General features: G+C 35.9%; 1 protein-coding gene across 1 annotated transcript in view; it reads right to left on the bottom strand.

Moving 5' to 3' along the window:
• Positions 1-10284, bottom strand: part of LOC108762853 (mechanosensory protein 2) — a 41608-nt gene extending 31324 nt beyond the window's left edge. The window contains 1 exon segment of the mRNA XM_018510059.1: positions 10136-10284. Within this exon segment, the coding sequence (XP_018365561.1) occupies positions 10136-10284 (149 nt within the window).
• Between the last annotated feature and the right edge of the window lie 3794 nt (positions 10285-14078).

Here is a 14078-nt window from a genome sequence, read left to right on the forward strand (position 1 = left end):
TTATTCAAAATGAACTCGGTATCTCATAACAGGGGCCTTTCCTCTATATACAGTTGATGAATCGCGTACCACATTATCGTCTAATCTCAAAGAAGAACAGTAAAATTAGAAGTTGCTATACCAAGTTACGAGAAAACTTCAATAGTCTGACATATTCGATAGCGAGATACTTCGATCTCGATAGTATTACCTCGATAACGAAAGTTTGTCGATTTAACGCTACCTCCTACGGTCGATACACGTAAAAATCTCTACTTACAGTTTCAGTTTTGTCAGCACGTAGAACTAGCTTCTAACTTTGTTTCTTTAATGCGATAGCGAAACATAAAAAGCGATACTACACCAATGTTCTTTCATATTTGACATTACATACTTTCAATACTCCACATCGCTATTTTGGCGCGATGGAAATAATGCTACTTTTACGGTTTTATCTTCACGGCTACTTAATTATCAAGAACTTTACCATTCTCTTGCATTCTTTCGCTCACCTCCTCCTCGCTCATCTACCCATACTTCTAACTCATAAAAGTTTGCTGTGGGCGTGTAATAAATTTTTCTTTTTTACGACGTGGGTTCGGCCTTTATGCGTTTTATTCCACTTATCTCCCTCGACAAATTTGATCGATGTTGAATGCGAATAACGCAGACCGCAAATTATCACATGTGGCATTATCGTTCTTTCTCCATTAATTTTTATGACTTATTTTATCGATTATCAAAGATCGCGGTGAAATCCTGTCAATCAAATTTGCACAAAATTCTGATCAAATGCGACAAATAGAAAGAAAAATGTAATTATACACACGTCAATTAAAGTTAATTACTGTTTTTGTAATATATATACTTGTCAATTAATTAAATCTTAATTAAATTACATTAAACATGAAAAATATAAAAGCGTATTAAAACAAATAATAAAAGAATATTGAAACGCTGACGGAATTATTAATAAATCTCGTTCTAATTTACAAGTACGTAATAATTCTGAACATTAATATAATATCGTTCTGATTTTCTGAAAAAGTATTATATAATTATATTAACGTGCATGTACGCGAACAAATAATCATGTACTATGAGCAATTGCCGTTTACATTTCATTTTTCAAGCATGAAAATCCCCGCACGCGCAACGGTATAATAATATTAAAGCATTCCCGAGTCGCATGTTTCAATGAAATTTCACGGCGCCGAAGGGATGACTAGTCGACAGATTTGCGACGGATTTTCGTACATCTACTGAAACAGCCATTAATAGCCGTCGCAAAAACGGCACTGCGAGACGCAGTCGAGCATTCGGTCGTACATTTGACCGAGGCGTAAAATTAATGCTCCTCAAAAGTTGGACGCGGCTAAGAGCGCGGGTTGTGTGACGTGACGCGAAGTTTTATCGCGAAATACGTAATGTGGAAATCCTGGTGCGGTCCAGCGCGGTACCAGCACCCGTGAATATTCTAATGTCATTAAACATTCATAAAGCTCCCGTGTAATGCCGCGTCCCCTTGCGCGAACTTTATATACCTTCGCAAATTTCCAATCTAATTTAATATTAAATATTTCCGTGACGGACGATGCGACGAGAAGTGAGAACCGACGCGACGGATCGCGATATGTTGTACGCTCGGATGCAAGTACGCTAATAGCTTCGTCATGAAGGATCGGAGAGGACAGTTGCGAAAAACGAATTCATTTTTAATGAAGCGTACACAGTGAATCGAAGCCGTTGCTTTTGCTCGAGATAGAACTGAGCTGACGTAAAGAGGAGTCCACACGTAAAAAAAAGAGGAATTGCACTTGATGCTTTTTTTTATATCGTACTGTACCCGAGTTTATGAGAAATTCAAGAAAATGGCACATATAAACTCTTTGCATGATGCGTATGGCATTAGTTTGCGCGGAATTCGCAATTTTAGTACCGATTTAATCTTATAATGCATTTTATAAAACTTTTTAATTTAGAACGCAAAAACATTTCCATTAGAGTGCTTGAAACATGTATAAATGCGTTCTTATGTCATCAATGATTCAATGGATAATGAATGACTCTTTTATACGTGAACGTCGAGCATTTTCACATTTTTCTTCGACGTTTGCGTATGCACACGGTGTAACGGTGTGTATGCAAATTATTTACTGCAAACGCATCCCTCGTTATTTTCACTACCAGACGGTCACGCGATATCTTTTAACTTGCCGACAAAGTTTGCGAGAAAAAGTCAGCATGCGGCGTATCGCGGTCATGCCATATATGGTAGACAAGAGGCCCGTACGTATATCCGGCGTTATATATTCACGCCTCCGTGCGATTGCATTTCGTCGAAATTTTCTGTTCTCTCTCACGGTAAAACTAGCAGCGCAAAAAATTAAACAACGATCCCATCGCCGCGGCCGTACGTATATCCGACGCGCGGGTGTGAAATTAATGCGCCTCGAAAGTCGGTAGTTTTATCGCGGAATAAGCAATTGTCGAAACTCCTTCTCCTCACGCCGCCTGAAATATCCGCATTTTATTAAACTTTCATGGCCTTTTAGTGTTTTCGAGTTATTGCCGCATCAATAATTCCTGTTCATTCCTTCTATATCACGTTTCCACATGTATCGAGTTATCTACTCGAGTATCCGGATATCTAATCCCGAAACTTCCAATCTGAGCTAATGGTACTTTCAATAGTCTAGTCTAGATCCAATCCGGATCGATGGTATCCTTAAAAGTACTTTCGATTCGAATTTCCAATTAGAAACCATGTAAAGTTGTGTAACTGATTTTAACACTCTACAGTCTTGATATACTCTTAGCATGCTGTTAATACGCTCTCAATATATATTTCTTTACATAAATAAATGCGCATAAAAAATACATGATGCAAACATATAGGGTAAAATCAGGGATTATAGCATAGGCTACTAATATGGAATAGTGGCTTATTTTTTAAACAAAGCATTGCAATCTGACGGGAATCGCTGAAAGTTATTGCAACTGTTACCAAACAAGTCATAACAAGCAATGAACTCGGTCCGACCAACCGTTTTGCTACAATTAACATTTATTCATTTCCGTTACTTCAGAAGATTCGGTAGCTTTTTCTAAAAAGTGTTCTCACAAACTAAAGGTAAGTTTTTTTAGTGCTTATATTGTACAGACGCTTTTAATAATGTTGCATGAACAATATTGTGCAGATTAATTGCTATTTCAAACTTGTTTATTGCTACGGAAAGACTTTATTTGTCCACATGCAGGTAACGTGGAATACATCGAGGGTTGAGAATATGGAATAGATTCCATGCATGTTAGCAACTTATTCGTGATCAGATTAGGTCAGGTTAGATTACAGCATATATTCTATATCAGCTTATTTGCGATTTTTGATTTGTCCATGCGTAATAACGTTCGTTTGGACTTCATTTATTGTGTTATTTATTACTATGGTCAAAATTTCATCGGTATTCCATATTACATCCCATTTTTTAGACCCCCCCACATTTTCTCACTTTTGACTTTTTTGTTAATATTGACGTTGGACTTAAATTTTGGCGACCTTCATTTATATTGGATGTTGTAGCTAACATATTCCTCAAGAGTTCTGTGTAAATTTTAAGTCTTCATATGCATTTATATCGGAGCAATGTTAATTTAAAGAAAGCTATTCCATAATCCCTGCTTTTACCCTATGTAGTTCTGACTGCCTTCGAAAAAGAAAACGACACTGAAAAAAATTTCTGGTTAAAAATGGACGGATCAGAATTTTTTGGTTAAATTTACTAGAATTCTAATTGAGACAATCGCGGAATTCTGGTTGAGATACAATATTTCTGGTTAAATCTACTAGAATTCTCATTTTTTGTTATCAAAATAATTATATCAATCAGTATTCTAGTTACCTCAACTAGAATTTTAATAGATTTAACCAGAAAATTCTAATTCGTCCATTTTTCACTAGAATTACTACCATATTTAATCTAACCAGACCTCCCATATTTTTCTCAGTGGGGGCGAAAGACTTTTAACATCAGAAATTTCGGTTATTGCCACCGCTTGAAAAATGGAGGAAGACCAAATATTCGTAAATTCCATCCGAATTAACAGCAATATTCTGCGTAAGCGTGATCGTAGCTAGCGGCGCGTATTATAAGAGCGAGCATTGCTCCGCATGTCGTATCAGCAACCCACACAAATTTCGCCCACGTTTCATCTCTCCTCACTCGCCCCTCTAACTTGGTCGTACTCGTCTCGTTTCGTTTCATTTCATCTCGTTCCGTTCTATCTCATCTCCGTCTCATCTCATTTCATTTCGTTCTATGCCGCGCGTGGCTGTCCGCGTTACGATGCGCGAAAACGCGCGAGGTAAGCGACGCTTTTCTCGTTCCCATATTTTTTTTCTCCTCACCGGAGGTTTTTATTCGACGGTTCGTTCAGCGAAGCGCGGAGCGACGGAAGCAAGAAAAGGAGGTGAGGTGTTAGGTTTTATTCCTGTCGTAAACAATATTTTTATTGCCGCCTCATCTGAGGAGAAGTGTGGGGTGCGAAGTGCAATTCCAGGGGATGTTTGCCGTTCCCGTGCACGCCGTCGGCTGACGCCGGTACGATCGAGCTGTTCCGAGGCATAATTCGTTCGTCTCCGAGAGGCTGACGTCATGAGCTTCGTGAGATAAAACATATTCGTCGCATCATTCGCGTTTAAAACTTGCGTTTTAATTTTCTACAATTTTAGATATATATATTAAGATTAATATATATATACAATTATAAGATAAAAATCGCACAATTTAAAAGCTAAAAGTAAAGATCAAAGTAAGCGACAATGCTAAATGTTATCGACAGTTACAATTTTCTGAATTTATAAAAAAGTTTAAGGGGTCTGAAATAACGATATTATACGATGCAGAGAAAAAATATATATAATTTTTCATTGTTACATAAGAGTGCGATGTATATGTATCCATAAATCTCAAATGCACGAGAGAGTAAAAACCGCTTACAAAGGGTAATAAAACTGAACAGAGTAATTGTGACATATTAATAAAAGCGCAGAGGTACGTTAAAATGGGAACTGGGAAATTTGGTTTAATTGCAGCGAATATACGTAGAACGCATATTTGAAAAGTAACATAAAGTTATGAAATATTCGTTCGACTGCATGTTACTTTAAATCATACACTATTATTATTATGTTACTTTAATTTTGATTTTTATTTAACATAGGTACTTTTAATAAATTTTTGACAAAGAAATCTCGGCCATATTTATATGGACAATATTATAGCCAATAATTTCCAATGTCGAAAATTCAAACAGGCTTTAAACAGGCAGTTAAACGGATGATGTATTCATCCAGGTACGCTCATATAGATACGCAAACTTTAATTCGGATTTGACTAACGGATAGGAAACCAGTTTATGGATATGTATGGATACGAGAGTAACGACGACGACTTTACGCACCGAAGCTAAAGCGCGTCAATCTCGAGAAAGTTTTGAATCGTTACAGCTCGAAATTTCGCTCACGTTCGCCAAAACTCCGTCCGGCTATTGAGAATCGAACACAATCAAACTACGACGCGTATAAATGCGCGCGCACACACACACACATACGTATGTGTGCACGTGGTGCGTTTCTCTATTGCTGTGTACGACGATTAGTTTGATATATTCAAATTGTCACTCAAGTTTCACCCGGCTTCACGTTTATCTCTATGTTTCGTTCGTCCTCCAGCGTTCCATCTTTCTCTTTGTTGTTCATAATCGATATCACCGAGGTGGAGACACAATCGCGAATCATGTCACAATTGGCTCGTTCCATTTTAATCCCGTTTCACGCTATACTGTGGTTAGCTCGCAAATCATTTTGTGTGAGTTCAACACAAAAATGTAGGTAGGAATTGTAGGAAGTCTTGCAATATTGCAGGGTGTTTTTACTGAAATTGTGTAAAAAAATTCCCTGAGAATGTCCGTATTTTCCAGGTATTTTTGTTCAAAATTCCATGTAAGATGAGACAATTTTTTAATGCAACTTTGAAATAAATTGGAATGCAAATAAAATATATATTGAAATTTTGTAGACGAATATTTCACGAGACTGTTTCTATCACTTTTTACACCTCAGTAAGTTATTCTATTTTACCGAATATTGTCTTCTATCGTCTCACTCTAATTTTTTAAATAAAAATTTATAAAACGTACATGAAAAAATATGTAAATACTTTTTCATGTAAGTACGTATATAGATGTATACATCATGCTTATTACTAATCGATCGTCAACATTTTGTATTAGTGTTTGAAAAGATCGATATAAAAAAATATCAATATTGGATCGGTATTTGGAGAAAAAAATCGATCGGTCTCTGTATCGATACTTATCGATACCTTCGCAAAACTTCTGGTTTTGTTTGTAATTCCTTTAAAATAGATTCACATTGAAAAATGTATTTATTTTTATCACAAGATACATATTTTTGTGTAGGCAGTTTGATCTTTTAATACCATTAAATTACAAAAATAAAAAATAAAATTTTTTAAATAAAATTTAAAAACAAACAGAAATCAGTTAATCTACTTATGTGATAATATCACATGAAAAAAATAAATAATATTTTAGAACTATTTTACTAGTTCTATTTACCAGTCTTTATATAAATCACATATACAATATATTGCAGGGTTTACTTACAATAGAAGTCGTAGCGGTCGTAGAGTCTTAAGTCGTAGAAAACTAATCAATTACAGTCGAATATGAGAAGAACAATCGACTATGATTGGTCAATTTTCTATAGCTTGAGACTCTACGACTTCTATTGTAGACCCTGCATATGTTTATTTTAAAGGAGATAAGAGATATAATATATGCCTATTTTAATGGAAATGAGATACGCCATCTCTTAAGCAATTGATACTCCGAACGATCTCGGAAAGCGGATATGCACTTGTACCAGAGATATATTGATACCGTATCGATATTCCTATCGATCTTTTCGAACACTATTTTGTATTATCAAAGAATATCAAAGAAATAAATAGTCTGTTTTCTGTTCTTGTACTAGACTGCACTAGAATTCTCTTTCTCGCTTTCGACAAATATCAAACATATACCTATCTCATTTTAAGTTTTTAAAGTGAACACCAGTTCAGCCACAGAAAACAGATCTAAAGTTTCCAGGAAAAACAACAAAATTTAAATTTAACAGTAAAATCCCAAATATTTTACCGAATACCGATAAAATTCCATAAAAATTTGATATATTATTTTCAAGAGTAAAAAACAAATCCCTCCAAAATTCCAAGTTTTTCCAGATAGTAACCATTGTATTGTATCTATTAATAGTGAATATTATAATAGAGATTGAAACACATATTAGACACTTATGATTTACAAAAGAAAAATCTTTTATATCTCTTGTTTATGAGATTATTTTGTAAACATCAGTGGATACTCAATGATTTTATTTTTACTAGCATATATACTATTTTATTTTAGTTTAGCAAAATATTTGGTAACACATCATCTCTAATAGCAGTGCGTCCTATCAGAATATCGGTCACATGAAATGCATCTTTTCTTTCAACCGTAATCTTTTTTACGTGCGAGGCTCAAGGCAAATCGAGGTAAAGAGAGTAGGTGGAAGATGCCAAGAATGATTGTAATTGCCCGTTGCTCTTTGATTAAAGTGCCCCTAGCAAACTGCTATAAGTTCCGCGCTGGTAGGCGAGTTCATTAGCATGCTACCCGCCTGACGTCTACGTCGTCTACGTCGGGACTGACGGTGAGGCCAGCGTCGACGTCGGCGCCAATGTCAGGTTTGACCTCGACGTTGGCTCAAGTTGAATTCCCGTCACTTAAGTACTCAATAGTGGTGCTGCAGACTCCACACAACTATCTGCTACTCTTATTAACTGACAAACATTCTATATCTTTGTTACAGTTTGTATGGCTAAACTGTCTTCTCGACTCTTGGAATATACGCGCGAGCATCCATTTAATTAAGATACTCGCATTCTAAATGCGAAAAAAGTTTATTTAGCCATCCGTTGAGTAAATCAAATAAGTAAGAAATGAGTGAATATAGTTAAATTTTGACTTTGGTACCTGACAATATTTTTAAATGTAAATTCTAAGTACATCTTTCAGTTATATAAACTGCTAACACTTACTGTCGGACTTGAAACTAAAATAACTAAAATAATTGATCTATTGGCATATTTTAAAACCACGTAAAGAACTTATGGCGAAAAATATTATCTCAATTAAGATTCAAACTTAGAACTTTATGACTATTCGGGGCGAATCTTTTCCAATTTGAATTGAAGTATGTGATAATATCTATCTAAAGAATTTTCTAGACATGGCAAGCCTATATCGGTTTCAGATTCAGCTAGAAGCTTCCGTAGAAAAAAAAGTAAAATATTTTCTCCTAAAACAAACGTGCTGTCGTACCATGCCGAGGCCATGTGGCGACTATTATGTATTTCGAGGCTAACGTTGGAAAAAACTTGTCGGCAACATACCTATAAGCACTGAACTCGACAGTGATGAAGATTGGATAGGCAACAGCATGCGGTAACACTAATTCGCAGAAACATTATTCTGGTCTTCCAATTTTCCGGTTGAAAGATTGAAGATACGTTTGAACTATAAAAATAGTAATTTTCTAGCTATCGCGCTCGATCGGAGATGGTTCTCTTTAAGCTAGTTCTCTTCATGCTGTTTTTCCTTTGCAGCGCGTTTATGTTCGCTTCGACAGTAAGTCATGATATTAACTGATTCTCCCGGGATTTGTAGCTCTCTTTCTCTCGAATGATGACAGACAAATCGGATAGTGCGTAAAATGATCGAGAAAAAGCACGTAATTAGACGCCTAAGGGGAAATGAATTCTTTCTGGTGGAACGATTAATTTGACCGAGAGAGAAGGGAAAAATTCGTTCGTTTTCTCATGTATAAATGTGTGTGGTGTGTGTGCGCGAGAGAGGACGGCGTTGGTTTTTCCATGTAATGTACGCGATTCTGCCTTTTTGCAGAGCCCTCGCTATTACACCGATCTGTCATATAAAACGCGAACTATTTGTATAATACTACGTGAAATATGAGCGCGAGTTTGCCGTCACATCATATGAATGTTATGTAACAAGAGCGACGAGTTCTTGTTAGCATGCCTACAATATTCGTAAAATTGAAACGTATATTCATTCCTGCACTACTTTGCCTTCTTATAATATTCTAACAATTTTAATACTACAAGATGATCATTCCTTCTGGTATTTTTTACCCTCTTTCGCTTTTCTTTATCACTTTTACCGTTCTCCAATCCATATCTTCGCATTTTACGGCGTTTCAAGTCCAGGCGATGACCAGACCGAGTGAATCGATGGCATATCGAATCAACCGTATTTATTCAGTAACCAGGTCGTGCGCATGAAGATAAGACTCTTTTCTTGATCCAGCGAAAACCAGCGCGCGCATGAGGCTAAATATATATATTCAGCTTGATCTTCTTTCGTAAATGTCTCTCATCGCAAAAATATAGAGAAAGAAAGAGAGAAAAATTCGTGCGCAATCTGCCTGAAGCACTTTGTTTACCACGTACCGTATAAAAGCCAGAAGCAAGGGAGGGGGGTGGGATTATTCGATACATTATCCTTTTTAAACCGTTGCGTCGTCTGTCTTTGATCCTAGCGATACATAATTTGTCTGGAAAGTAACGCATTTAGCCCCGTAATAGCGGGAGCTGATAACCCCCGTTATTTTTCATGCACGGGGAATTTCTACGGACGGGCAAATGTCCGTGGAGTTGGTACACTCTACGGTAACGTTAGCAGCGGGAAGCTCATTACTCGGGCAAATAGAGGTCTGAGATAAGAGCGTGGATGGAGGAAGGAAGAACGATCTCGCGCGTCTCACGTACCGTCTGTATCTCAATTTCCTAGGTAATCAGCTGCGGTTTACGATATACACGAAAACGCGCATTAAACCAATTCCAGCGTCGTGCACCGGACGGAATGATGTGTTGTTCCCGTCTGTGACGCATGAAGGAAAGGGTAATCCAGCGCTTTCATCCCCTGTCTTTCCTCGATCGTCGGACGCTCGACGATGATTATTTTCGCTCGCGTTGCTTTCTATAAAAAGCGCCGCTATATATTTTACGGTGTCGTGATTCGAAGCACCGCCATCGAATCAAGCAGGAGCTGCGGTATCAGCTCCTCACCTTCTCCTGCTCTTTCCTTCTTGTCCTCTATATGTAGAGACGAGTGCGCTGGGATCTGGCCGGTCGTAAAAATAAATCCGGGACTCATAATCTGTTTGAGAGGATAGCGCCTTTCTCGTTTGGCGACAGGGGATCCTGGACCCGGACGATGATATCGTAGGGAAGGAGTTTGCTCTCCGTTTTCAGAGAATTTCCTGTATTTCACCGCTCTTTCTTTTTCCTTTGAAGATCTTCTTGGCGCGAACGCTTGTCGAGCATTTTAAAATGTATTCGATGTTACCGGTGTTACAACCACCATCGGTAGCGGATTAACATTATTGTTGCAATGATGTTACAGCTGGCGTAATGCGGACGAGTAACTGGGCGAGTGCAGCAGCGCATAAAACTGTGCTTACGCAAACGATATTTCATGGCGGCGCGTGCGTTAGAGCGTCGACCATAAAACTCGATGAAATTTACACCGAAATGAGACTTTACCATACTTGAAACCATCTCGTTCCACCAACATGTCGGTTCGCCTTAATTTCAACACACGTATCCATACATGCGCATGGGAAAGTCGGACGATGGACAAAAGGGTGTTGCACTTATTTCTTTTCCGTCCACCAGAATAGAAAGTCTTATTTCGCAAAATTTATATCGTAAAATCGCCGTTTTCGCTACAAGTTGTCAATTTGCTTTTTCTAATTTTTTTTTACCCACGTTTTTCCATAATCCCATTTTTGTTCTTTTTTCGTAGTTTTAGCGTCTCTTTTTGCATTTGTCTGAAGCTTACAGAGAAAACCCGACGGTTCATTATCCTAATGTGACTGAGAGGAAGATAACCGATGCCAAGCGGGACCATCCGTGTTTCGTCGATAGCCGGCGGGAACAACCGAGAACGTCTCTATGTCGATGATGGATGATGGAAATGTTAACGAGGTTCCCCACAATAGACGTGGAGCAAAGCTGACCGGAACAACAATGCAGTGGGGGATGGATTTATCAAACGAGTCCTCTATATGTAAGACAAATATGAATACATAAGGGAAAATATGCAGGAAATGGAAATGGTAATTCGTTACTTATAACGAAGTTACAGTTACAAGTTACTTTTTTGGTAACTTTACTGGTAACTGCGTTACTTTTTTTCTTTGGTAACTGTAACGGTAAAGAAGTTACATTTTTTTTAATTCGGTAACGGTAACGAATTTTACAGTTATTTTTATAATAGATGTAAAAATTACATGATTAGTCCTGCAAATATAAAAATTATGCAATTTTACAGAAATTAACAAATGTAATTCTACAAAAATTATGTAAATTTGCTTTTATTGTGTAAATATATCTCATTTTATATGGAAAATTATGTAAATAGCAAGTTTTGAATATTTTCTGTAATTATTCAAATTTTAGTAATATTATATAATATAAGAAAATTTTTTGCTATATTGCTATTAAATACATATATAATAATATATAGTGCAAAATGTATTGCCATATTATCGGTCCTGTAACTACATACACATTGTAATTGTGCTTCCACAATCTGCTTAGTTACAAACCAAGAAATTATTTTTATTTGCATATTGCAAATTTATAAACACGTGGACGTTTACAACTATTACAGTGGGTCTCAAAATTACCCACTATAATTGTTGTAATTTTACAAAAAAATTTTTTACAGTGCATAGCGCTTGAGACTAGAGAAGCCCCTAGGCCCGTCCGCTGTGGTTGGCGGTCGTCGGTAACTGTTTACTTTTAAAAATCGGTAACTAGTAATAGTAATTTGTTACTAGTACTCTTTCTACTCAGTAATGAGTAACTGTAACTTGTTACTTTTAAAAAGTAACTTTCCATTCCTTGAAAATATGTATTCATATTTGGAGAGACACATTTGTGCAGTATAGATTTAACATCACATGAAAAATAATTAAAAAAATATTTCTCATGTCTTGCTGGACTTAACGCATCTCTTTTCGCAGTCGTTTCATTAATTAGGCTATTTTAATTTTATGAGCCACAGCCAATATGAACAGACGAGATTTCCCGAATTTCTCAAGACTCAATGTGTGGGGTAGGTCACACGCATTGTCAATTCCAATCTGGGAGGCTTTACGATGGAAGGAGCGACGCTGTGCATTAGCATCTCATATCAATATATAGAGAATTGGGGCATGTACAATTTCATTAGCAATTACGTGTTAATTCCGTATTTCCAGCACAGGGTATTTTTGTGACAAAAGCAAGTGTTTCTGATTTGGCAATAAACCATTCCATCTTGTATTATTTATTTTTGGGACTATGCCAAGTTTATCAAGAATTGTCTTATTGTCTCATCCATTTATTTTCATGTAATTGTTTCGTGTACTATACAATTGTTTTTACGTACTATATAATTGTTTTTACGTACTATACAATTGTTTTTACCTAATAGGATTGATGATAAATTGGCATCGTATACAGGGTGTCCCGTAAGTTTTGGCCAATCGCTTTTGTAGATAGAGTGGACTAAACTGAGATTTTGCAATTTTCGCAATGGTTAACGAGATTAATTACTAAAAATCAATAAATATTAGTTTTCAATAATTTTTTATTCAAATATTATCAACTTTACAAAAAAACAAGAGATAAAATTGTTTATTTTCTTCTTATAAAGCTCTGAAAATTTTTTCAGAATTTTTTAATACCGTATTCTTTTGTGGTAAAAATAAGAAAATGCAATAAAATGCAATAAAAAGTTGATAAAAAATTCTAAAAAAATTCTTAGAGTTCTATGAGAAGAAAATTAATGATTTTTGTCTCTTGCAGATTTTCTGTGAAGTTGATAGTATTTGAGTAAAAAATTATTGAAGAACAATATTTAACGACTTTTAATAATTAATATCTCGTTAATCATTGCGAAAATTGCAAAATGGTAAAGGACTTTTCGACTCAGTTTAATCCGCTCTATCTACACAAAAGCGATTGGCCAAAACTTACGGAACATCCTGTATAGTGTATCTGAAAATTACGTCTTTTTACGAAATCTCTATCCAATTTTGTTTTCTTAAAAAAAAAAAAAGAATTATATTTATTATAACTTTTGATTATTTGCATCACACATCTTTGTAATTATTGCAAATAAAAGATTTTTATAGTAACTATACCTAAAATTAATTAAATAATTAATTCTGTTTCCTCGATATATTTGTCTTCCCGCAATCTTGTTAAGTAAAAACCTTTTTTCTTAATTACTACGAGTAATTTAAAAGTTATTAACGTCTCCACATGTATTTGCTAAGGAAAAATCGATTCTAAATTGATTAAAAAACTTGTGATTAAAAAAAATTTCCGATGATTTTGGGATATGTAGTAAGTTAATTGAAGGGTCTGTTATAAACGATTTTATTAATGGTAGTAGTGTGTGCGTGGGTATGTGTGTGGATAATATAAGTCCTCAATTATTTAGATTACTTACGTGTTATGATAACGGAAGCGTTAAGTTCTTTATTCTTAAATCAATATATCAGGGAGTCTATTAAATCCGTATCAATATAGCAACGTTGCTAAAAAAGAGAGAAAAATACAAGGAAAATTAATGTTAGAGAACCAGTGAGGGAAAGAGAGAAGAATGAGATTTTTTAGTTATCGCTATAAACTATGTATGAAAAACAGATAATGAGATGATATTTCCTAACGATGTTCTACTTCGAATTTCACCGATGTCAGATCTGTTGGAAATTTGGAGTAAGAACGTTTAGGTGGTGGTGGAAGTGGAGAAGAGATGAATGTACCGCGATTATTTGATCTCTCATTAACATACGGAGTCCACGGGTAGCGTGATTCGTACACGTGTTATGTTGCGCACGCACACATCTGTCGCGTCGTGTAACGCGTGTATATACTATATCGGAGGTCGCC

This window comes from Trachymyrmex cornetzi, unplaced genomic scaffold (genome assembly GCF_001594075.2).
Source record: "Trachymyrmex cornetzi isolate Tcor2-1 unplaced genomic scaffold, Tcor1.1 scaffold324, whole genome shotgun sequence".
NCBI lineage: Eukaryota > Metazoa > Arthropoda > Insecta > Hymenoptera > Formicidae > Trachymyrmex > Trachymyrmex cornetzi.